The sequence below is a fragment of the Rhamphochromis longiceps genome, linkage group LG23 (assembly GCF_057381845.1).
Source record: "Rhamphochromis longiceps isolate RC_006_pf linkage group LG23, R_longiceps_female_GT1.1, whole genome shotgun sequence".
In the NCBI taxonomy this organism is placed as follows: domain Eukaryota; kingdom Metazoa; phylum Chordata; class Actinopteri; order Cichliformes; family Cichlidae; genus Rhamphochromis; species Rhamphochromis longiceps.
The window spans coordinates 46,254,455-46,281,630 of NC_140578.1; the positions used below are offsets into that span (position 1 = coordinate 46,254,455).

The window sequence follows — 27,176 nt, forward strand, 5'->3', positions numbered from 1 at the left end:
ACAGATCCAAGCAAAATAGACATTAAGAGACGGCAGCATTGACTGTGGTTGGCAGTTATTGAATCATCTTATGACCTTATTACCAGAGAGAAGAATGAAGTGAGAGAAACAGCACTGAGATGAGATAAAAAGAGAGAATTATTGGTGTCTAGATCAGAAGTGAGCGCACAGAGAGAGATAAGGGGAGAGAGAGGACGAGTTAAGTTTGGAGAAAGTTTAAAACTGCTTGTCATCATCATCATCATTAATATCTGACACTCAGAGGCTTCTCCTTATCTCTCTTTATCGCCTCTGTTTCCCACATTTCTTTCACATGTTGCCTTTAATATTTTCTACTCGTCCCGATCCCTCCCTGCTCACCCCTCTGATTTTTGACATTCTGCTTGTTTTATCATCTCTGTCTGTCCTCTTTTCACCTCGACTTCTTAACCCTGGTGCCCTCCATTCTTCTGTTTCTCCTCACGTCATCTCCACCATCGGACTCTGTCTCTGCCTGTTATCTCTAACCTGTTGCTGCCTTGTTTAGTTGCTGGATCCCAGCCAAGAGGAGCTGCAGCAGCGTCTCAGTCCTTTGCCTGCAGGAACCACCAGCCTGGAAAGCTACCAGGCTGCACTGGAGGAGGTAAGACAATGTGGTGATGATAAAGGACTCATATCTACTTTATAAAACATTTAATGTACAGAAGCAAATATTGTGTGTGCGTGGGTGTGTCTGTGTGTGAGTCACCACCTTCCTGCATGCGACATCTCTCAGTGTATAAGAAACGTGTGGTTTCTTCGATGGCACACTGTCGCCGGGCAGTGCATTTTAAATGCAGACTGTTCCTACAAACATTTGTGGAAGAATGAGTTGCTTTCAGGAAATCAGTGACTTTCATTGCGGTACCATGATAGGATGCCACCTGTTCTCTACTAAATTTTCCAGTGGATGCTGAGGTACATAGTCCAGAGAGGTCGCCAACTTTCTGCACAGTTGATTGCTACAGATCTCCATACTTCATGTGGCTTTCAGATTAGCTAAAGAATAGTGCGTAGAGATCTTTACGGAGCTGTATTCAAGCATTATATCACCAAGCCCAATGCAAAGTGTCAGATGGAGTAGTATAAAGCACGGTGGACAGTGGAAACGTGTTTTCTGGAGTGACAAATCCTACTTCTCTGTATTGCAATCCAACACATGAGACAGATGAGGTTTGGTGGATGCCAGGAGAACGGTTCTTGTCTAACTGCATCGTGCCAAGTTTGGTGGGAGATTATGGACTCGGCGCCCTATTTTCAGTGAAAGACACTGTGGACAGTTTCATGCTCTCAACTTTGTGGCAAGGATTTCCTGTTCCAACATGACTGCTCACCAGTGCACAAAGCAAGGTCCATAAAGACATGTGCCAGTGAGTGTAGAAGAACTTGTATGTACAGAGTTCTGATTTCAACCCAATAGTGCAGATAGATCAATCGGACAAATGATGTTTAAAAATGAGGTTTTCGGGCAGGAGGAAAAGAGGAAGACCCGAGAGAAAGTTCATGCATGTAGTGAAAGAGTAAATGCAGAGGGTTGGTGTGATGGAAGAAGATGATCTGATATAGCAACCCCTAGAGGGAGAAAATGAAAGATAAAGAAGAAGAAAAAAACTGTATTTTAGAAAAAAAAAGAAAGTATGCTATTGTTATGTTAATTAAATGTAACTTTTAAGGTCTTGACATGGCTTCTGTCCGCTGAAGATGGTCTCCAGGGCCAGGCTCCTATCTCCAACCATGTGGAGGAGGTTAAGGAGCAGTTTCACACACACGAGGTAGGACTAGTGAAATCCTACTGGATTGTGGTTTTTAAATTAAATAAAGGTATTGTATTATTTTTTAAGATTCAACACTTATTTTCAGGATTCCCACAGCTGACCAGTGAATTTTTTAGAGTTAATAGAATTTTAAATTCTTTTGTCAGAATAGTTTAGGGTGACCAAAAAATAGGACACGGTCATGAAGAGCTTTAATAATACTGTTTGTTTAAAGAAAACTTTGGCATATTTAAACAACACCTTCTCTGTGCTGTTAGTGAATGGTGAAATAGAAAACATGTCATATGGGCATTTGAATAGTTTATATAGTTTAGGACACTAGACAAACTAAAGTACAGCTGGTAATAAAATGTTTGCACTGTCTTACGTTTCTAAAGGGATTTTATGTTTTCACACATTTGCGTACAGCTGGATCTTTGGAACTGTATAATTAAAGGTGAAATGCCCAAATAACACTGAGCTATTATTCCATGTGCACAGGATTAGAAAACTTTTTTCTTTTAAAGGACTCTCATATTTGTGTCACAGCAGCTGAAAATGTATTGATTATCACTGATCCTCTATATTTTCCGATGTCATCAATCCATAGAATATCCAATAGCTAAAAAAATAATTTTACAGTTTCACAAAATAAGATGTGAAGGGGGACGTTAAAAATCTACGGTATCAACGTCACATTTTGCCTGTGAAATGTGATCAAAGAGCAGAAATATGAAAAGGGTTTAAGCCACAGTCAGAATAAACAGTTGCAGTTACGTCAGTTAAATCTGTGAGATATGGATATCTTACTGTAATAAAACTTTATGCATGGAAAAGTTTTTAAATCTGTTGTTTGTAAGCATTTTATATCTGGTATGGAAACAGCTGGTCTCCTGCAGTAGCTGTTTGCAATGGGCAGCTGTTTTTAGCTTTAACTGTAAGCGATGCATTAACTGTACTGAATGGGAGCTTCTAGGACTTTGATGCACTCACTTACTCTGACCATTCTGCCTTCTGATATCCTGGAAGGATCACATTGCAGTTAAGTGTTCAATAAAAATAGATGAAGCAGTAGGTGCCATAGTAATATGAGGTACCCCCTCACCTTTGTAGGATTAAAAAATAGTTGAATTACTGTGAATATGCATGTGCAATTCTTCCATCTGTTTCTTTAATAACAGGGGTATATGGTGGAGCTGACAACACACCAGAGCAGTGTAGGACGAGTCCTCCGGGCCGGTGCTGCCCTGCTGGGGGAAGGAAACCTGAGTGAAGAGGAGGATTCTGAAGTCAGAGAGCAAATGAACCTTCTCAACTCCCGGTGGGAGCACCTAAGAGTCGCTAGCATGGAGCGACAGAGCAGGTACATACATTAAACAAGCATCAGTACAATTAACAATATTAAAACTCACATCTATCTTATTGATCTTGTTTTGACAGAAGCCTGGTCATGTGATATTTTGAAAGTATTTTCTTAGAAGATACATCTTTAAGTCATTTTCCATCAGTTAAAGTTAGTTAAAGCAACATGATGAGTAGTCTCCACTGAGACTATTTTTAATGGGTCTAAAAAGGTTTCTTGTTTGCATTGGTGATTATCAGAGATCGCATCAGTGAGAGCTTTGATAATCACCAATACAGTTTAACATTGATTGTGACTTTATGAAATTCTATTCACTTCTCAAAATCTTGCATCTTTGCTGAAAGCGGCTCGAAGACTGTAAAACCCTTTTCAGCACCACCAGTATTATCAGGCGTGATATACAGCTGTGATCAGAACTTTACACTCATCATGGACACGAATGTCAATCCCCAATGTAATTTCTTTGATTTTGTTCAGCTGTGTTTTCCAGGGTGGAATCATTGTAATGTGTACATATTTGGGTGCACAAGTTTTCTTTATTTATCTTTATTTTCTGTAATCCACACAGGGTTAAAATTAGTATGCCGGTTCAAATATATGCATAGACTGCCACTAATATTTGGCCAAACATGCCTTAGCAAGGTGCACTTAATGATTGTCATCGAGAGGCTTCTGGCATAATTGTGTCTGTATATTTGTGGACACTTCTTAAAAATAGATTTAATTTAAACTGGTTAGTTTCTTGGCCGGGATCAGGCTTTTAAGCATACTCCACAATTTTTTCAGTAGGGTTGAGGTCAGGGCTTTGAGAAGAACATTCCAGAAGCTTAATTTTCCTTTTCAAAAACAATTCTGATGTGTATTTGGCATCATCGTCCTGTTGGAAGCTCTTGAAGTAGAGCAGGTCACCTACTAATTGGAAGGTTGGTGGTTCAATTCCTGGCTCTCCCAGTCTGCTTGCCAAATATCCTTAAGCAAGATACTAAGCACAAGTTGCTCTCAAATACATCCATTGAAGTGTGAATGTTAGATAGAAAGCTCTTTGATAGAAGAAAGAAGTCCATTTGATTTTGGGTGAAGTTGGAGAAAGTCCTTGTTCCATCCACTCTCTGCAATGTTCCACTAAACTCTTGCAGCAAACCAACCCTAGTGGAAAGCCTCACCTTTACACCTCCAAACATAAATTTCCATGACACTCATGCCCATGATAAGTGTATGTAATTTGACCTAATACAGTTCTCAAAAAGACTGCTTTACCACTCTTCACATTTAAAAAATGTTTTAATAACACATCTAACAACTAATGTCATCCCACTAACACCACACCACTAAGACAAGATACTAAGTGTCAGTCAAGTAAATCAGCTCTAATCGCTAGTGCCTGAGGTTTAAACCCTTCGGTCTCTGTGGATGGTAGCATGATCCACCAGTGTTAGTTTAGCACTGTCAGGTTAACACTGCCACCACGCCACACCTCCTTAGTCCAAAGACATGTATGTTAGCTTAACTGATGATTTCAATGTGGCTGTGTGGAAGTGAGATAGATGAACACTTGGCAACAAGTAAGACTAGAAAATAGCTATGTAAATACCTGCTGTGGTTTCAAAATAAGACATTACTGAATTGCATCTCACTCCCAGACTCCATGAAGTTCTGATGGACCTGCAGCATGAGCAGCTGCAGCAACTCACAGACTGGTTGGATGTGACAGAAGCACGTATTAAGAAGATGGGGGCTCAGGCACTGGGACCTGACCTGGAGGACATCAAGCGCCGAGTAGAAGAACACAAGGTGGGCGTGTACTAGGCTGATCCTTGTTTTTGAAAGATTGCTTTACTAATCCAGCCATGTTGTTCCCTTTTTCCTTATAATGTTACACAACAAGTTGTCATTCGCAGTTAAAGTGATTAAAACATTCCTTACAGTCTTGCCATTAAGCTTTTGATTTCAAAAAGAATTAAAAAAAGGGTGGCTCCAATCCAGCGTCTACAGATCTTAGTTTAAAATAAAACTTTGTAGATAATCAAAATCAAACTTGCTGATTACACAATCGTCTTTAAAGTGTGTCGGCATGTTTAGGGAAACCTCCCTGAATGTATCAGGGATATAGACTCATGCACATTCGCTTTTTGTCTCCCTGGTCATGCCCTGTGTCTGTCTCGTCTCTCTGTGTCCTGTCTCTGTGATTATTTGTTTTCCCTGTCTGGTCTAGTGAATATATCTTTAGTCCTGCTCCCAGTATTTATCTGTTTCATCCTTTTGTCTCCTCAGTCAGTCGTGTCTCCATGTCTGTTTATGTCCGCTCCCTCTGTCAAGTTCACGTGTCTTATCTGGCTCTCAGCGTGTGCATTACATACTGTTTTATTTTGATAGTCCTGTCTCATGTGGGTCATGTTCAGTTGTGCTTCCTGTGTCTTGTCTGTCAGATTCTGTTCAGCTGTGCTGTGGCAGGTGTGTCCACTCTGCTCGAATCTCCTCCTATGTACATATTATCTGCATCTCCCTCGCTTCTTTGTTGCATCTTTCCTCATGGTGTGTGAACATCTGTCCATCTGTTTACCCATCAATCTGTTCCTTACCCAGCTCCGTTGTTGTTTTTGTTGCCTGAACATGAACATTGAAAACATTTGCATTCATCTTGCTAAATTTAATTACCCCACTGCCTTACTGCATTACCAGCACTGGAACCATAAAACTCACAAAAAGAGTTGTTGCCATATCTACTAAAAGTTAGATTTTTGAAACACATGGCCTAATTTTAGTCATTCATAAGGTAAAGAAATATAAAATCTCTATAATAAAGTTATTCCAGAGCTGGAATGACCTGTGTGTACACATTAACCACTCTTTTGAAGTCTATGAGGAATAATCTTCTGTGTGAATCATACAGCAGTAAGAGTGTGTTTTTTCATACATTTCCTTTACTTAATTTATGTTGAAGCCTCTCATTTCCACTCCTTGTAGCTTATGAGGACAGCAGTAAATCCATAGCAGAACCTTCATGGAGAATCATGGCCTCATACTTGGAGGTACTAACTTTTATCCCTGCCGCTTCACACCTGGCTGCAAAATGGCCTGGTGGAAGCTGGAGATCACTGAAGCCAAGAGGTGACCAGAAAAAGCAAAAACCCTGCAGTGATCTTGAGCCCACTGAATCTTACCACCAAAGCATAGCTCCTAGACCAGGGGTGGGCAATCTCAGTCCACGAGGCCGGTGTCCTGCAGGTTTTAGATCTCACCTTGGGTCAACACATCTGAATCACATGATTAGTTTGTTACCAGGCCTCTGGAGAACTTCAGGACATGTTGAGGAGCTAATTTAGCCATTTAAATCAGCTGTGTTGGTTCGAGGACACATCTAAAACCTGCAGGGACACCGGCCCTCCTGGACTGAGATTGCCCACCTCTGTCCTAGACAGAGTGGTTTCAATAAACTACCACGAAGATAGAAAAATAGAGGAATCATGTTACCTTCACCCAGACTAGGTTATAGGGACTCCACCCTAAAGTCAGACCAGGGGACGGGCATTTGGTGAAGTAGTGCTTGAAGTAAGAGGAAGAGGTCAACGTAGTCATGATCCAAGACGTCAGCTGACGTCAGAAGAGGGAGGTAGTGCTCTGCACACATGGACTGGAGTGTGATGACCTCTACTGGGGACATAGTGAGGTGGCTGTTGGAACATTTGAAGATCTCCTCAATCCCAGGGTCACACCTTCCATATAGGAAGCAGAATGTGGAGATGAGGGAGACAACTCACCCATTATAAGGTCAAAGGCCACTGAGACAGTTTAAAAAAACTACTTGATAGTACTTCTCCTTGGGAGGAGGAGATTCACCCTGAGTTCCTTAACCTGTTCAACCACAATGCCCCCTGTACTGGGGGAAGAGGAGGAGCTGTGCTGGTTTGTGCTTCCACAGAAAAGTCAGCAAAACGCTCACAAATCCATATCCATGACCACCAAACACAGCTAAAACATCAAACATCTAAACAGCAGGTAAAAAAGATCCTGCAAAAAGGTGTAAACACGAAGTACGGATTCCCCCGTTCACCCAACAGCATGTGCACAGACAGCGTCTCTGCTGAAAGCACAGATCTACAGATTTCAAAACTGCAAGTTTGGCCTTCGTTTGCTGGTCCAGTAAATTTTGTTTAGAGCGTGACAAAATTACACTTCGCATTTTGCTATATGCTATATAGAGGTTAGGGGTTATATGTTACTTTGACACAATGGTATCTGCTGTGATGTTTACTTTGTTGTGATGTTTATTTTGATACCAAGGTGGTTTACACAGAGTTTGTAATCATTCCTTTTTGGCGCGTCATTTTCAAGCATACAGACCCTGAAATGTAAAAGTTCAGGGTCTGGATGTTATGGGGCTGTCTTGGTTGAGCAACATCTCTGCAACACTTTGTGAAAGTCAAGATTGATAAACTGGGGTGGTGGTTTCAAGTAAGCAACTCAAGTGTGTGCTCCACCACACACAAGGTGGTGTACTACATATCAAACAATTATTCAGTCGTTGTGTGATTGAACTTTCTGAAAGACTTCCTGCTTTAATTCAAGACAGTTTCTAAAAAATGTACATTGCCTGGCAATTACAGCCATCCTGCACATGATCGGTTTTGCTAGCATTTGACTGAATTTGAGCTGCAAGTGTAGCTGTGCACACTTCAGAATCCATTCCACTACTATCAGCTCTCACATCATCTCTGAACATTTCCACTCACAGACTTACAGGCCCATCCCCTAAAATTGCTCCAACATGTTTGGCAGCATGTGGTATCTTCATGATTTCTCTCCAGTCCGTAGTTTTCTCTTCACATTATTCTTTTGCAGGTTAATCTTGAATTTAATCTGTGATTAAACCATCAGCATTTTGGGAATTCCTTATACTGATGGGTGCCAATGTGTGCTAAAGCTCCTGCAGGAGGACCTGGAACTTGAGCAGGTGAGGGTGAACTCTCTGACCCACATGGTGGTGGTGGTAGATGAGAACAGTGGAGACAGCACCACTGCTGCCTTGGAGAACAAACTTCAGGCAAGTACACACACACACACACACACACACACACACAGCACATATTTTTGCTGATCACACAGATTAGCAAGAGATTTTATTGACGGGCTAATTTTCTGTCTAAATGTTTTTTGAGTTCTCTTTTTTGTCTCCAGCAAAACGTGGGCTTTTTGTTTCTAATGGAAAATACATTGAGCTTGTTTTGTCTTTGCAGTTGTGCAGTAATTAGCTGCAGTAAGACATTGTTGCTGTATGTGTGTTTATCTTAACTTTTTGCTAAATTAATTTACTTGTCATCATCACACAAACTCCAGTTCTTTGTCTTTGTGATTAATTATCCATCCTTCTCTTAGCCTTTGATGTGTACTTGTTTGTTCCCCCTGTTAACTCACAAAATCTGCAATAATTAAAGTAGAATTCCTAATGCTCCAGAAAAATTGAGGGAAACACAAGTGCTACAAACTGCAGTTTGACTGGTTAGCCTAAGGTTAGCCCCAAAATTGAGTCAAGCCCTTCAAGGGTAATGTGTTAAAATGTTATGCCATCTATAATTTGGAGAGACCATGAAACTTATTTTTCATCACTTGAAAAAGAAACAAGAGAACGGAAAATTAATCCGCTGGCAATAACGAGAGTCGGTTTTCTATGGTTTGGACAAAAATCTGATGGTAGAAACAGACTGACTGTGGGCACATCCATGAGAGCTGGTAAAAGCAAGAAGGATTACAGATAAAGAGAAAATCAAATCTGGAGCCCATTGTAACATATTTTATTTATGGATGAGATAAGCACAACAGTGCAAACTACAGCTTGAATCAGAGGTAAAGGCTGCTGTGAACCAAAGAAAATTAGGACACTTACATAAAAGGATGCATTAAAAACGTCCTTCACAAAACACAAATTTGAGAGGTGATCGATAACATAGTAGGCTGCATTGTATAAAAGGCATGATGACCTGAAAATGAAGCGCTGGCAAACCAACCTCACATAATGGTGTTTGACAAAGAGCAGAAAACTGCAGATTCCAGGTGTAACATCAGAGGTCTCTGTCCAGAAGAGGGTAAACCTCAGGAATAGTTTCTCCAACTCTAAGGACTCAAAAGCTTGAGGATACACATATCACGCTCTAGGGGACTGAGTGGGATCTATATGGGTGTCTGTGTTTATTTCGTTTGTGCAGGTGCTTGGTGACCGCTGGGCAGCGATTTGTAGATGGACAGAAGAACGCTGGATTGTGCTGCAGGAGACTCTGCTGAAATGGCAGCACTTCACCAATGAACAGGTATGACTGTCTAAGGTAGGATCACAGATAAGATTGCTGATGTATTGAGAAACCCGAATGTGTCTATGCATGTGAGGGTTCTTCACCTGTCTAGAACAGATTGGATAAATGCTTCTCGTATACACTTATTGTCTACATTTTATCTATATATGTTCAACTTGCTCATTAACACAAATGCACAGATCAGGCATAATATTATGAATAAGTGATGAACCATGATTATCTCTTCGGAAAGAATTTTGAAAAAGTGTGTAAGTGTACGGATTTAAACGACCAAACTGTGATGGCTTGACTGGTTCAGAGTATCTCTAAAACTGCAGAGACATAGAAGCCAGGAGAATAAATCGGCTGTTCTCCACTGAACAATCTGAGGTGTACTCTCAGTAGCAGGCAAACAATAAATGACCAGCCCACCAAGGGTGAAGACAGAGAAGGATGCAGCACATAAGAAAATGCTCATTGGCTACCTCCCCTAACCTCGCCTAGTAACCATCACAGTGGAATAAATCCAAGAAAGAGTCTCACGCATGAAGAGTTGGACAACACCAGGCTCTGACATGATTCACAGTTACTAGCTAAACAAGCTGACAGCACTCTAGCTGCTAATGAATGACCTGCACATGGAATGGCTAACCAAAGATTAGACTGATCCCCAGATTCCCAGAAGAGGCTGGTCCCAACCAATAACCTGCCTCAGCGCCACGTGGAAGCTCCTGTCAGGCATCATGGCTAAGATGGACAGACATATGGCTCAACACATGAGTGGGTCACACAAAGGAATTGTCAGAAATACCAGCTACTGTTAGATACAGTCACTCAAGACCAGAGATGGGCAGTAACGCGTTACTGTAATCCGATTACTTTTTTCAAGTAACGAGTAAAGTAAGGGATTACTATTGCAAAAACGGTAATTAGATTACCGTTACTTTCCCGTAGGAACGCTGCATTACTGCGTTACTAAAACCGTGATTTTTTGCGAGAATGTCTCACGACAGTGACGTAAGCGAGTGCGCCGTTAGTGACAACAGCTGTGTGCAGATCAACAATGGATCATATATCGAGTGCGGAGAGAGTATGAGCGTGCAGCGTTTAAAGCGTGGAAGTACTGACCTTACTTTGAGTTTAGCGTCCGCTGTGCGTGGGAAGAAAACTTCTTTTTACAACGAAAAAACCCCTAAACTTCCGAGCAAGCACCGAGTAGCTACGAGGTAATGGGAAACTCACAGAGAAACTCCTTCCACTGACCGCTGCGGCACACCTGCACCAGGACAAACCTCCGCCTGCCCCACTCCTGATTTATTTTCTGCTGTGTTTTACTTGCATCTATTTGAAAGACTGAGTGTAAACACAAAAAATATTTTATTTTATGTGCTGGAATGTGCAGAAAATAGGTTTAAATGTTAAACTAATTTCTTCCAGTCAGAGAATGTTGCATATAATTAAATGTTTGCTTGATGCATGAAGTTAAAAGATTAAAACTAATAAAACAAGTTTTAAAAAGAGACTTTTCCATTTGATTACATTTTGTATGATGGATTATGCAGAAAAAGTAGAATTGGGCTGAAAGATCTATCGATTTATCACCTCTTCAGGTTGTAAATCGTGAAACTGAAGCAACTAAGTAACTAAGTAATTAATTATTTTTGAAAATAAGTAATCAGTAAAGTAACGGGATTACTTTTTTGGGGAAGTAATCAGTAATTAGTTACTGGTTACTTTTACAAGTAACTTGACCAACACTGCTCAAGACTGTAAGATGAGATTGACCAACCTGAAGGTGCTTTATATTATAAAGTAGAGACTCTAAAACTACATGATCCTATTACCAAGGAGATGGACTGTCCCTGTATGTTCTGCATAGGCCTAATCAGCATCTATGCCCTGCCAGTCGTCAGGTACAGTGCTAGGATAATAAACTTGCCAGAAGAGGAGATAGAAGCCGCTGACATCAAGATAAGAAAGCTCCTTACCATGCATGGAGGGTTTCAACCTAAATTCAACACCCTGAGACTGTATGCTAAGCAGAAGGAAGGAAGGAGGCCAAGGAATAGTGAGTTTTAGAAATGCAATCCAGGAAACAACAGAGATCCACGAGCACATCAGGAAGATGACCACGACTTATCATGGATGCATGTACGTGTAGTACACAGGAACGGTACAGAAAATAAGTATTTTAAAGGCTCTGGAAAGAAAAAGATGAGAGATGTATCTAAAGACCTCAGAACAACTGTCAAGACAGTAGTGAAGGACTTAGCCAAGTGGTGAATTCCTTTTGAAAAAATCCACTTCACACCTTTAAGCCACACTAAAGTCTGCTAAGGACAACCTGGAGCAAAATCATCCATACTGGAAGCTGTTTGGTCAGATCATACGCAGCTGTGGTTCTTTGGCTTTATGTTTGGTGAAAGAAGGCTGAGGCTTACAAACCAAAGAACATCTAATAATGGAACTTGGTGGTAGGAGTATTATGTTGTGGGGATGGGTCTGATGTCTGGAACTGGGAAACTTGTCAAGATGGAAGGATTAACCCTCAGGGGACAAAAATGTATATAAGTGTATATAAGTATAAATTATCAATCAATACACCTGAGTTTTACTTAAGACTAACACATTACCACAAATTGACCCTTCATTTTACAATTTAGGGGCACCAGACCTTGTTTACATAAAGTATCGTCTGTTTTTGAGCGAAAATAAAACGAGACAATAAAATATTTAAATGTTTAGATTATTTTGACTGTCTGAATAACCACAGAGTGCTGTATGTTAAACTTTAGTGAGAATGTTTTTTTTAATCATTTATAAATTTTAAATGGCAGCACATAATCACAGCTGTTGTCTTCAGGGGTCAAAATGTCCCCATCTGCTTTGATTGATAATTAATATGAAGTAGATTTTCCCCCACTTTTAATTAAAACTTAATTCAAACATTTTGACACTATTTCTTTATTTCATTTCAAATTTATATCTGATAAAACCTTATTTATACAAAATGATTCTTTGTTTTTGGGTAAAAAAAATAAATGAAATCATCAGTTATCGTGAGGATCGTTTCACAACCAGAGTCGGCTGCTTTAACAGATGATCACAGACGGGTTTATGTCAAAGTTAATTTAGGAAGCTGTTTTTAAACTACTTCAAGTTTTTTACTGGCAGCAAATAATCACATCTGTTGTCCTCTGGGCTCAAAAATGACCCCGTTTGCTTTGACTGTTTATAAAGCAACAAGTATAAAATATCATCCATCTCTGTGTTTCAAGGTTTTATTCAACTTTATTCCAACTCATTGCCTGACAGTTTTCTATATTTTGGCATGGTAGGACACCAGGGCATGAGTCTGAGTGAAGGCAAACTTTCATGAGGACAAAGGCGTGTCCATATTTGACCCAAGTGCAGGAGGAAGCTCAGGTTTATTCCTCTGCACTGGTCCCATCATGGACAGCTTTCTTTCTGCAGTTGCAGGCCAAGGGTCATATACAGTAAACAAGCTGTTACAGGTGATTGTTTTCTTTTGGAAACCTGCAATGTTAGGGACAACTCGTGTCCTGACTGCAGGACAGACGGTTTGCCATCGCACACGAGCATGTTCCATGTACAGCTGGACCTGCATCAGATGCTGCCCATGTTTGTATCTCATAGTTCCCTGGTTTACTTGGATGTTCTGTTGGACAGAGTCCTCTGAAGGGGACTTGGTGCTCATACAGTCACATCAGTACCAGGATCTTACATTACAGCAGGAGGAACACCCACGTGTTCCATACACCTCACAGGAGCACGTTTGTGTCATGAACGATGATCATCTATTGTGTCTTTATCAAGAAATTATGTCCTTTTTGTGCTTCTGTGATTAATCTTGTGTCAGCATGAAAACTTCTCTACCAGACTCAGGATGTCATAAACTGGCCGTAGCGACTCTACTGGATGCACGGCAGTAAGAATCAACACACCCACATATGCCTACAGCTGCATTCGGTCCATTTTTCTTCCTCTCTCGTTGTCCCTCCTTGTTCGTCATTGAGTTGGCTGTAGAGCAGGTCATCTGCTAATTGGATGGTTGTTGGTTCAATCTCTGTGTGCTCTAGTCTGGAGTTCTTACCAAGGTGTCCTTGGGCAAGTTACTGAACCCCAACTTGGTCTCTGATGCATCCATTGGCATGTGAACGTTAAAAAGCAGAATACAAGCAGAATACACTGTGTATAATGCTTTCAGTACTCGAGTAGAAAAGCCACTGAAGGAGTATGGGACCTGGCACATGTGCTTGGACTGTGGTAGATCATCTTTCTCTGAGGCACATGAGAGAGTCATGCATCGTCTGTCACTGGGAAGGTTAGAAGACCAGATCAGTGTTTCCTCACATTACTGCAAATATTCCTCTGTCTCAGCTGATTCCTCTTTCCTGCTTGATTCTTTGTCTTCATCATAATTGAAATGGATGATGTGTAGTCCTCTGACACATCTTCTATTACAGTTTCACATTCTGAAAATTCAAGAAACTTCAAGAAGCCCAGTCACTTTCTCTCCAAGCTCCTCAGACTACCATGTCCTGGATGCCTGAGAACCTACTTGAACATAGTTCAGATTCTTCATCACTTTTCTTCACTTCATAGCCTTCTTCCACTTCTGCAGGTGGCTGATGTGCTTTTTCAGAGAAAGGGTAACATGTGCTCTAAATATTGGCAATATTTCTTTATCTTCTAACCCTGGATCGTCCTGAACATTGATTCTTCCTCATGATACTAGAGGACAATATGTGCTTTGTTCTACTGGTCATTTCTTTCCACGACATGGTAAAAAAAAAATTAGCACACAAGCCTCGAGCGCAATGGAGGCCTGTGAGCTACTTTGTGTGTATGCATTATTGTGGGGTCTACCTTACAATATGAAGCACCTTGATGTGACTGTTGTTGTGATTTGATGCTGTATAAATAACATTGAATGTAGAGCACCTGCCTCCTCATTGTGCTGCCTGTTGTTGTTGTTGTTGTTGTTGTTGTTGTTGTTGTTGTTGTGACCTTTGCTTGACCATCTCTTTTGTTTTCCTTTTTCATCTTTCTCTCCTACCAGTGTTATCTTCTTTTCAATTTTTCTCACCTGTCGGCCCATTTCATCCTTTTTTGGCATCTAACTTCCCTCCTTCCTTTTCCCTCCTATTTTCTTATTCAGTTTTCCATCTTTAACTTGTTATTTTGTTTTCTGTCAGTCTCCTTACTTTCCACTGGTTTCTTCTTCTTTTATTTAGTGTTTCCTATATGTCCCTTTATTTACCCCTCCTGATCTTGGTTCTGTGAGAGGTTTCTTCCTGTTAAAAGGGAATATTTCCCTCCCTTTCTCACAAAGCGCTTGCTCATAGGAGATCATCTGATTGTTGGTTTTCTCTGTATTGTTGTAGGGTTTACCTTACACTATTCATACACAGTCACCTTTGAGGTGGTTTGGTACTATAGAAATAAAATTGAATTAAATTGAATTTCATTTATCTTTCCATTTCTACACATTTTCTCTACTCCTTTCTTGTCAAACTCTTTTCTGTCTTCTTGTTTTCTTACAGTGTTTATTTGACTCCTGGTTAACTCAGAAGGAGGACATGGTTGGGTCCATTAAGACAACCAACCTGAAGGACCAGACAGAGATGGTGGCCTGTTTGCACCATCTTACTGTGAGTATGCCTATACCGGAGCTGCTGTACCTTTTTGTAAAGAACAGAAAATGTTCCTACTTAAAAAACTCTGCACCAGTTACATGAGTGACATGCCAGGTAGGCTTAGATCTCTGCAACTTTTGTTGTGTGTATGTGTCTGTTCCGTAAGACTTTGAAAGCAGACCTTGATGTTAAGCGCCCCACCATGGACAAATTATGCTCAATGAGCCAGGATCTGCTGTCCAGTGTGAAGAACAGAGAGGTGGCCAGCAAACTAGAGGCCAGACTGGATAGCTTTGCCCAGCGCTGGGAGCAACTAGTCCAGATCCTAGAGATGAGTATCACCCAGGTACAGTGAGTGCTGAGTTGTCTTTTACTGTATGTAGAGTCATGTGAACATCATGGCAATTTTTTTTTTACATTGAGTCAGTATTTATTTAACAAAAGCTATGCCAATATGCAAAAACAGAGTGTGAAAAACCGACTGCACTCAGGTATGTGTTAACACTATGCTGAGAAGGAATTACATCAGCCGTCTCAGCAAATTCTCCCCAAGGTCAGACAGTGCAATGGTCAGAGAAACTGCAACAAACTCAAAAGGCTTCAGTTAGCAAGTTAGATATTAAATGGTAAATGTCCTGTATTTGTATAGCGCTTTGCATAGTCCCTAAGGACCCCAAAGTGCTTTACACGTTCAGTCATCCACCCATTCACACACACATTCACACACTGGTGATGGCAGCTACATTGTAGCCACAGCCGCTGTGGCTACACTGTAGCTGTCTTGATTAAAGTTCAAGACAGTCCAATGAGAACAGGAGTGAACAAGTATAACATGTTTAATTGTTGCCATGAGAAAGACTCTTCTCTCTAAAAGAGAAACTCATCTGTTGCGAGGATCGCTGAATCTAGTTTACTTGCTGATGGTAGCTGTGTTTCCACGCAAAGCGAAGATTGTAAGCAGCAGTAAAAGCAGTGCCAGCAGCAGCTTGTATCACATGCTGGTTTCCCATCAATTTACTGTGAAAGACAGGCTTTATCTACAATGAAGCTGCAGTTTACTGTGAGTACAAAACAAGCAGAGCTTTCAGTAGCAACAACCAACTGTGATCAAAAGATGGCAGTAATGTAAAGGATGCATGCAAACTGGCAAAGCTCTGTTGCCTGTTTGCATGCATGTCTGAAATGAAAAGATCGTTTCACTTTTGGTGCATTTTATGCACATTTAAACAGATTTCACTGTTTAAAATAAATTCATGTGGCCTCATAATCATAGAACTTTGGTTTTCTCATCTGCACGAGATTTGTTAAGATTAAGAAAATGCCAACTGAAAACCACTTAATACACAATGTTTGCTTGTATGTACACGTACTTTTAAATGCACACATTAATTAGTGCTCAAGCTGGTTGCACAGATATCGATATTTCTCCCTCTCCTTCTTATTTTATTTATTTTTCCATTGAAAGAGATAACCAGCAGATTGACCTCTACATACACATACATACACTCTACATATGCTTCTTCTCACGTTGTCATTACAGTCTACTCTAAAGTCATAGTCTAAATTGCTGCTTAACTGCCTCCACAGCTGTCTGAGTGTGCACTCACCTACATACACACACACTCAGTCTAGAGCTCTTGTTGGAACCCACACTTATACCGCAAAACACTGTACTCATGACCTTGTATGATAGATGATGTCCAACCATCAGTTATCACCTGTCAAGAATGAGGATTTGTCATCTGTATAATTCAGCTCCTGATGTTAAACCGTCTGCCTGAGTGTATTATGCTCTCCCTTTAACATTCAGCTCTCGGCAGCTGTCAGTGCAGCCCAGCATTCTGAGCTAACCCACTCAGTAACTGCGACTGTAACCAAAGTGACAACAAGAGAGAAGATGTCAGCTGTCCGCCAGACCCGAGAATCACCACCTCCACAGAAGAAGAGACAAGTAGTTGTGGATTCTGAGCTCAGGAAAAGGTGTGTTTATGTTCCTACACTTGAAAACGTGAGCGTTGGAGCATTATTCATTTCAAGATGCCTTCTAACTTTTATTAAATGTTCAGATACATGCATCCCTTTTTACTCTCTTATCTCAGCAGGTAGGTGATGAAATATTGTGAATACTCATAGTATCTAGGTTTGGTGGTTATAATAGTAAGCAGCTTTAAACTGAACTTTTCCCAATAGTCAAGTAGAAGTTTCTGAAAATTCTCCTCGACCTTGTAGTAAGTAGAAAAGCAAGCTTAGACGTTTTGTAGTGGTAGTTTAACAGTGAACCTTTTTGGTCATTTTTGAGGCATTTTGTTAAATGTAAGTTAAAATAAAATTTAAGGGTTTTCTACAGCACTGAGTAATTCTCAGCTACAATGCGTGAGCACAGTCAGGTAAACATTACTTTGGATCCCAGGCAGGCGGGGCACGTAGCGTGCTGGTCCTTGTTGTACAAAGAGAAACCAAACCCCTGAGGACAGGGCAAAACAGAAGAGTTCTGCTTTGCTTGCTTTGGTTTGATATTCATATCAAAATGCAAAGCAAAAACACTGCACAAGAAGACTCGAATATAGTGCTCCGTGGGCAGCCGACGCACCAGCTGAGCAGTGGTGGCTAACACCAACTTTAAGCTAGCAAACAGAGCTAACTAGCAGTTGCTACCTAGCCCGACCTGGCAGAGGTGTTCTTAGCAAGATGAAGAAGTTATGAAGAACACATACCCCCTTTGATCACAGGGGGTTTGTGTGCAGGTGCGACTATGAAGGGCATCAAAAAAGCCAAACACCATTACAAAAAGAAGGTAGAAGAACACTTCTCCAACTCCAACCCCCGACGCATGTGGCAAGGACTCCAGACCATTACAGACTACAGGACCACCAAACCCTCCCCCGCATCCTCTGATGTCTCCTTCCTCAACGAGCTCAACAACTTTTATGCTCGTTTTGAGCGAGGGAACCCCACAACCACAACCAAAGCAGACATGACGCCAGACCACCAACCTCTGACTCTCTCCCCCACCGATGTAGGAGCGGTGCTGAGCAGGATCAATGTCCACAAGGCTGCAGGTCCCGATGGCATCCCCGGGCGTGTTCTCAGAGCGTGTTCTGGGGAGCTTGCAGGAGTGCTCACAGACATATTCAACCTGTCCTTGGCCCACGCTGTGGTACCGGCCTGCTTCAAATCCACCTCCATCGTCCCGATACCCAAAAACTCCAACCCATCTTGCCTCAATGACTACCGCCCAGTAGCACTCACCCCCATCATCACTAAGTGCTTAGAGCAGCTGGTCCTAGCACACTTCAAATCCTGTCTCCCCCCCACCCTGGACCCCCACCAATTCGCATACCGCCAGAACAGGAGCACAGAGGATGCAGTCTCCATCGCACTGCACTCTGTCCTCTCACACCTGGACAACAACAACACCTACGCCAGAATGCTGTTTATAGACTTCAGTTCAGCATTCAATACAATCCACCCCTCACAACTCATCAGGAAACTGACAGACCTGGGCATCAGTTCCCTCATCTGCAAATGGTTACTGGACTTCCTGACCAACCGCCCCCAACATGTCCGGCTGGATAACCACTGCTCATCTACCATCACAATGAACACCGGTGTACCACAAGGCTGTGTGATGAGCCCTTTCCTCTACTCCCTCTTCACCCACGACTGCAGACCTGCTGATGGTTCCAACACCATCATTAAGTTTGCAGATGACACCACGGTGATTGGCCTCATCAGTGACAACGATGAGGCCGCCTACAGGGAGGAGGTGGATCGTCTGGCTGAGTGGTGCGACAGAAACAACCTGCTGCTTAACACCGAGAAGACCAAGGAGCTCATCGTGGACTACAGGAGGAATGCTGACCCACATCCACCCATCCACATTAAGGGGACGGCTGTGGAGCGTGTGAGCAGCTTCAAGTTCCTGGGAGTCCACATCTCCGAGGATCTCACCTGGACGACCAACTGCTCCAAGCTGGTCAAGAAGGCTCATCAGCGCCTCTTCTTCTTGAGGACTCTGAGGAAGAACCACCTGTCCTCAGACATCCTGGTGAACTTCTATCGTTGCACCATCGAGAGCATCCTGACCAACTGTATAACAGTCTGGTACGGGAACTGCTCTGCCTCGGACCGGAAGGCGTTGCAGAGGGTCGTGAAAACTGCCCAGCGCATCGCCGGAGCACCACTTCCTGCCATAAAAGACATCTACAGGAAGCGGTGTCTGAAAAGGGCTGGGAAAATCATCAAAGACCCCAGTCACCCATCACATGGACTCTTCACCCTCCTGCCCTCTGGGAGGCGCTACAGGAGCCTCCGGACTAAGACCACCAGGTACCGGAACAGCTTCTTCCCCACAGCTGTCAGACTCCTGAACTCTGCCTCCTGACATCTGACCCACGTTAAACTCATGGACTGAACATACACACACCCACAATGGACAACTGTACCCTCAAACACACAATAATAACATGGACTGAACCACCACTCACAACCACTAGCACTTTATATAGCCTCTGTAGAAACTATCTACACCCTCACTTATCTTAACTGCACTACTGTATAGCTCTGTGTAAATAATCATTCTGTACATTCGATAATCTTTAATTCTACAACTGTTTACAACTTGCATAGTTCCCATTTCTGTATAGCTGTATATCCCAGATTCTGTAAAGTTATTTATTTCATATTCTGTATAGTTTTTCATATTTATATCCTGCTCATATCCTGTACATAGCTTGTACTCACTACAGCCTGTACATACTTATAGTTATAGCATATTCACAACATACTTCATACCGTGTACATTATAACATACCATAATAGACCCATTTCTGTAATATACTCACATATCTATATTATTGCTAATATATATTGTAATATATCTATATCACTAAAGCACTTCTGGATGGATGCAAACTGCATTTCGTTGCCCTGTACCTGTGCATGTGCAATGACAATAAAGTTGAATTATATTCTAATTCTATTCTATGCATATATCATGACTGGTCATCTCAAGACAAGACATGTAAAGTGTCCACACTTTAATTCTCAGCTTTTCAGCACAGACATTTGTGTGGCCTGCATGGTCATTGCAGTGGGATTGTAATTAGAGCTGGCAGCTGTCAGTCAGCCAGAAACGTTACATGTTACAGTTCTGAATTGTTTTTCCACTCGGCACATCAATTCCAATGTGTTGGCAGTTCTTATTTCCTTTCAGGACAATGAAATTTATGTTGCTGACAAAGGTTTTTCTCCACAGAAGACATCTGCAAACACCAACATTCCATAATTGAATGGTATTTCATAATTTCCACCGAATTTAAAATATTACAGGATAATAGTAAACTCCCTCTATGATATGTAATAACTAACTGTTTGAGTGTGAAGCTGAAATTAGGTCCTATATGATTACATGAAATACATTACTACAGTGCTGCTATGTGACATCTTGTATGCAATCTTGTAAATGTAGTGTTAATAGAACTTCACCACCACATTATCTTATGTGCTTCAACACAGTGTGATGCCTTATAATACAAAACACATTTGTGTTTGTCTGCATCTATTGCCAGGTTCGATGTGGATTTCACTGAAGTCCACAGCTATATGACTCGTGGTGAAGCCATTCTGCAGAGCCCTGAATTCTCTGTGACACGCAAAGACAGCAGTATTCAGGAGCTACATGACAAAGTCCAGGTAAAAATTGTGTGTCTGTGTCTTATGTGCATATGTGGATCTGTGTCATTTATATATGATCTAAATGTGCAATAGGATCTTGTTATTTCAGCATTTCAGTCATACCTGAGGGGACATTTTGAACTGGGCTTACAAGGCAATGATAATGTACCTCATATGAGATGCAGCAAAGTGTCAGTAATGAGTGTGATGACATTTTGCAGACATTTTGGACCCTTTACTTATATGTGTCAGCTGACAACATTTGTATTCTAAGTGCTTTGTATAAGGATGAAACAAAACAAGAGGAAACAGGGTAAAAAGCCTGTTTTTCTTTGATAGTTAAAAAATACCCAAACATCCATCCATCCATCCATCTTCATCCGCTTTATCCGGGGCCGGGTCGCGGGGGCAGCAGCCTAAGCAAAGAGGCCCAGACCTCCCTCTCCCCAGCCACCTCCTCCAGCTTATCCGGGGGAATACCAAGGCGTTCCCAGGCCAGCCGAGAGATATAATCTCTCCAGCGTGTCCTGGGTCTGCCCCGGGGCCTCCTCCCGGTGGGACATGCCTGGAACACCTCACCCAGGAGGCGCCCAGGGGGCATCCTTGTCAGATGCCCGAACCACCTCAGCTGGCTCCTTTCGATGTGGAGCAGCAGCTGCTCTACTCTGAGCCCCTCCCGGATGGCCGAACTTCTCACCCTATCTCTAAGGGAGAGGCCAGCCACCCTTCGGAGGAAGCTCATTTCTGCCGCTTGTATCCGCGATCTCGTTCTTTCGGTCACTACCCACAGCTCGTGGCCATAGGTGAGGGTAGGGACGTAGATCGACCGGTAAATTGAGAGCTTCGCTTTTACACTCAGCTCCCTCTTCACCACGACGGACCGGTGCAGCGTCCGCATTACTGCAGCTGCAGCCCCAATCCGTCTGTCGATCTCCGGCTCCCTTCTCCCATCACTCGCGAACAAGACCCCGAGATACTTGAACTCCTCCACTTGGGGCAGGAACTCATCCCCGACCCGGAGAGGGCACTCCACCCTTTTCCGGCTGAGAACCATGGCCTCAGATTTGGAGGTGCTGATCCTCATTCCCGCTGCTTCACACTCGGCTGTGAACCGCTCCAGTGCGAGCTGGAGGCCCTCACCCGATGAAGCCAACAGAACCACATCATCTGCAAAAATCAGAGATGAGATTCTGAGGCCACCAAAGCGAAAGCCCTCCGCCACTTGGCTGCGCCTAGAAATCCTGTCCATAAAAATTATGAACAGAACCGGAGACAAAGGGCAGCCCTGGCGGAGCCCATCACCCACCAGGAACGAGTCCGACTTATTGCCGGCAATGCGAACCAAGCTCTTGCAACGGTTGTATAGGGATCGAATGGCCCGTAGCAATGGGCCAGACACCCCATATTCCCGCAACACCTCCCACAGGACACCCCGAGGGACACGGTCGAATGCCTTCTCCAAGTCCACAAAACACATGTAGACTGGTTGGGCAAACTCCCATGCACCCTCAAGTATCCTGGGGAGGATAAAGAGCTGGTCCAGTGTTCCGCGACCAGGACGAAAACCGCATTGTTCCTCCTGAATCAGCGGTTCGACTAACGGACGAACTCTCCTTTCCAGCACCCTGGCATAGACTTTCCCAGGGAGGCTGAGGAGTGTGATCCCCCTGTAGTTGGAACACACCCTCCGGTCCCCCTTCTTAAAGATGGGGACCACCACCCCGGTCTGCCAGTCCACAGGTACTGCCCCTGATCTCCACGCAACATTGTAGAGGCGTGTCAACCAGGACAGCCCTACAACGTCCAGAGCCTTCAGGAACTCGGGGCGGACCTCATCAACACCAGGGGCTCTGCCACCAAGGAGTTGTTTAACTGCCTCAGTGACCTCGCCCCCGGAAATTGGCGGGTCATTCCCCTCATCCCCAGACTCTCCTTCCTCCTCGGAAGACGTGTCAGTGGGATTAAGGAGGTCCTCGAAGTATTCCTTCCACCGCCTGACAATTTTCTCAGTCGACGTCAGCAGCATACCCAAACAAACATATATTTTGTAATTTTGGTTAGTATGTTAATCTGGTTCAAACTTTACATTTTACCAGTAGGCATTTGGATTTGAAAGCTACACAAAGTATCCAAGTTTGTTGTTTACATTGTTTTAATTTGATATTTTTGGCAACTAAGTGTAAAGAAAAACATTTTATAAACACAACACTGACAACAGTTTAACCTTTGCAGGGCTGCTTGCAAACACTTGATAAACATGATGTATTAAGTCCATAGTCACATTTTTTGTTCTTTACTAATTCCTGAGCAATAAATCAGTGCACATTAATTATCCTTATTCTTTCATCTATCACTTAGAACTACACTACCAGTCAAAAGTTTTAGAACACCCTCATTTTTACAGTTTATTGTAATTCAAGTCATTCAAGTCCAATGAACAGCTTGAAATTCTGCAAAGGTAACTGGTGAACTGCCAGAAATTAAAAATAAAGGTAAGGTTACCCAAAACTGAAAAATAATGTACATTTCAGAATTATTCAAAAAAGCCTTTTGCAGTGCTCTGCTGCCATCTAGAAGGCAAATGAGGAGCTGGGAGCGTGGCTCACTAAGGTGTATAAGTCCAGCCTGCCTGGAAGATTTAAAGCCCGGATCTACCAGCACATCCTCCCACGAATCCTGTGGCCTCTGCTTGTCTGCACAGTTCCAATAACTAATGTGGAATCCCTTGAAAGGAAGATCAGTGGCTTTCTTCGTAAGTGGCTGGGTCTTCCCCTCAGCCTCACCAGTAGTGCCTTGTATGGGGCAAGACGCCCCACAGTATAGAGATTCCAAAGACGGCAAGGTGACATCAGCAGGTGTCAAGGTAAGGACAGGAAGAAAGTGGAAGGCCGAGAAGGCAGTTGAGGTGGCAGAGTCACGCCTAAGGCAAAAGAAACTGGTCAGGCAGAAGACACCCCCCCTGTCTTAGCAACAGGGGGAGCAGGCTTGGGGTACTTCCCAAAGGCCCAGGTCAGCAGGGCACAGAGAAAGGAGAGACACCAGCTACTCGATTAAGAGGTCCGCGCAGGTGACGAGCAAATAAGCAAGGCCACAGGACTCAGGCGGCAGGGAGCATGGACACGGTGGGAGAGTACCTTGCAGCGCAAGGTCACCTGGGCAAACATCATGCAGGCAGTATACAACATTCTGCCAAGCCCAGTAAATCTCCATGTGTAGGGAAAGAGCGAGACACCTGCCTGTTCCCTGTGCTCTGGAAGAGGCACCCTAGAACGCCTCCTCAGCAGCTGCCCAAAGACCCTGGCCGATGGTCGGTATCGTTGGCGACACGACCAGATGCTCAGAGTAGTACCTGAGAAGATTGCCTCAGCAATCAGCACCAGTGAACACCATCGCGCTCCAAAGAAGGCAATCTCTTTCATTAAGGCTAGAGAGAAACCCCAGGTGCGCCCACATTTAACAACCGGCCTCCTCAACACAGCCTCTGATTGGGAGCTACAGGCTGACCTGGGTAAACAGCTAAACTTCCCACAGCACATTGTAAAAAATATCCCTCTGGCCAGACATTTCTGAGGCCCCAAAACATCTGCTAATGCATGAACTCACAGTGCCCTGGGAAGAGCGGATCAAGGAGGCCAACGAGAGGAAACGTGCCAAGTACCAGGACCTAGTGCAGGAGTGCAGGGGAAGGGGCTGGAAGACATTCTATCAGCCCGTAGAAGTGGGTTGTAGGGGCTTTGCAGGACAATCACCCTGCAAAGTCCTTGGCCGGCTGGGTGTGGCTGGGGCTGCCAAGAAGAGGACCATCCAGGTTGTGAGTGAAGCGGCAGAGAAAGCCACAAGATGGCTGTGGATTAAGAGGGCTGATCCATGGGTAGCTACTGGTACGCAAGTCAGGGCTCGATCACCCCTGACTGGGTCGCCTGGGCGAGGGTGTATTATGTTGCGAGACCCGAAATACCTGATGACCCCAGGATACATAACTGAAGATGCGTGCCAGTGCATCCAGGAGATGTTTCTTGCATAGTTCAGGGAAAATGGGTTAACAATTTAAAGCTGTTCTGCAGCAATGGAGGCAAATCAAGCCTTGAAAGCTGGTGCTACTAATTCCTACAGCTGTTCCAACTTTGTGGATTACTTCCAACCGTCTCTGTCTGCAAAAGCAGTGTTGGAACACACGGTGGTACCATACCCTGGTGAGCATCAGTTGAACAACATTGTACTGCAAAAAGTAGTGTGTTGGTACAAACATGGTGAGAAAAAACAATTGAAGAGAGACAGACCATCATAAAACTTGTAAATGTCGGCCTGTCCTACAGAGAAACTGCAAAGAAAGTCAAGGTGTCAGTGAGTCCAGTTTCCTTCAGCATCAAAGGCTCAGAAACTGTGACAGCAGGAGGTCTGCAGACCCAAAGACACGACTGAATCAGAGGACAAGTTTCTGAGAGTTAACAGCTGTGTGACGGCGGCTCACAGGACAACAGCTTCAAGCAGCTTCATAGTGGTCGTAGTGAGAAAGTCTCAGTTTCAGCTGTGAAGAGAAAACTTCAAGCTGCAGGTTTGACAGGACGAGTGGCAGCAAGAAAGCCAGAATAGGACAAAGAGGCTCGTCTGGGCCATGAAACACCACCATTGTACTCATGAAGACTGGAAGAAGGTTTTATGGACTGATGAATCAAAATTTCAAATCTTCGGTTCAGGATGCAGGATCTTTGTACGTCGTTGAGTAGGTGAAAGGATGGTTCCACAGTGTGTGACATCCTGAAGAGGAAATGTGATGGTCTGGAGCTGTTTTGCTGGATCCAGGGTCAGTGACTTGTACAGAGTGAGAGGCCCCCTGAACCAAAACGACTACCACAGCATTCAGCAGCACCATGCAATATCTTCTGGTATGAGGCTAGTTGGTCAGGGGTTCATCCTACAGCAAGATAATGACCCAAAACATCAGTCCAAGCTGTGCCAGAAGTACCTCAGGAAAAAGAACAAGATGGTGAGCTTGAAAACATGGAGTGTCCAGCACAGTCTCCAGACTTAAACCCCGCCGAGCTGGTTTGGGATGAACTGGACAGAAGAGCAAAGCAACCTACAAGGTCCACATTTATGGGGACTTCTTTCTACAATAGAAATCAAATATTCTCCCGTATCTGTAGCAGAATGCCATATCTGTGTTCAGCTGTTATATCTGCCAAAGGTGGCTACTGATGAGTCAAACGTTTAGAATACATTTATAAACTGATTCCTTGTTTTTTAAACTCCAATTACTTATTTGTACTATGCTTTCATTTCAGAGTGCGATGTGATATTAAACTGCATAATTTTTAATAAAAAACTGGAAAAAATGGGGTTTTCTAAAACTGATAGTGTGTACATATTTAGAAATTCTTTGTGATTGTGTTTTATTTTTTTTGGTTGGTTTAAAGGCTCTCTGTGTATGTACAGCCTAAAAGTTCAGTGGTGATCTGTCTATTATCGATACAGCATATGTGATGTGCTAAAACTTACAGCTCACTTTTAGCCACTAAATGCTGCACAATGTTTACCAGCTAGTGCTTTGTGTTAGCTCTGCGGTGTACCCCTGCCTCTCATCTTATAATAGCTGAGATAGACTCCAGCCCAACCGTGATATGGACAAACAGAATTCAGTTCAATTCAATTTTATTTGTACAGCGCCAAATCACAACAACAGTCACCTCAAGGCGCTTTATATTGTAAGGTAGACCCTACAGTCATACATACAGAGAAAACCCCAACAATCATATGACCTCCTATGAGCAAGCACTTTGACGACAGTGGGAAGGAAAAACTCCCTTTTAACAGGAAGAAACCTCCAACCAGCACAACCAGGCTCTGGGAGGGGCGGGGCCATCTGCTGCAACTGGTTGGGGTGAGAGAAGGAAGACAGGATAAAGACATGCTGTGGAAGAGAGACAGAGATTAATAACGAGTACGATTTGTCAGGGCTCTGTGTACGGGCAGGCGGAGATGAGCATCCAAACGCAGGACTCGGAGACTGAGCAGGATTTTGAATTCTGGATTTAACAGGGAGCCAATACAGGAGAAATCTGCTCTCTCTTTCTAGTCCCTGTCAGGACTCTTACTGCAGCATTTTGGATTAGCTGAAGGATTTTCAGGGGTTTTTTAGGACATCCTGATAATAATGATTTAAAGTAGTCCAGCCTGGAAGTAATAAGACAGGATATTTCTAATTTTAGAGATGTTGCACATATGGAAGAAGGCAGTCCTACATATTTGTTTAATATGTGCATTGAAGGACATGTCCTGGTCAGAAATGACTCCAAGATTCCTGGAGGCCATCCACAGTAAGAATATGGTGGTTAGATACCATATTTCTAAGATTTTCAGTACAATAACCTCAGTTTTATCTGAATTTTAACTACAGCCAGATTGAGGGCCTGTGCTACAT

General features: G+C 43.1%; 1 protein-coding gene across 3 annotated transcripts in view; it reads left to right on the forward strand.

The window, feature by feature from the left end:
- dmd (dystrophin) overlaps window positions 1-27,176 on the forward strand; it is a 314,957-nt gene that overhangs the window by 139,977 nt on the left and 147,804 nt on the right. For all 3 annotated transcript variants that reach the window (XM_085398703.1, XM_085398704.1, XM_085398705.1), the window contains exons 11-20: window positions 527-622; window positions 1,692-1,790; window positions 2,954-3,135; window positions 4,776-4,926; window positions 8,057-8,176; window positions 9,336-9,437; window positions 14,987-15,094; window positions 15,246-15,425; window positions 16,890-17,059; window positions 20,650-20,773. In XM_085398703.1, coding sequence (XP_085254829.1) covers window positions 527-622; window positions 1,692-1,790; window positions 2,954-3,135; window positions 4,776-4,926; window positions 8,057-8,176; window positions 9,336-9,437; window positions 14,987-15,094; window positions 15,246-15,425; window positions 16,890-17,059; window positions 20,650-20,773 — 1,332 coding nt within the window. The remainder of the gene's footprint in view (window positions 1-526; window positions 623-1,691; window positions 1,791-2,953; window positions 3,136-4,775; window positions 4,927-8,056; window positions 8,177-9,335; window positions 9,438-14,986; window positions 15,095-15,245; window positions 15,426-16,889; window positions 17,060-20,649; window positions 20,774-27,176) is intronic.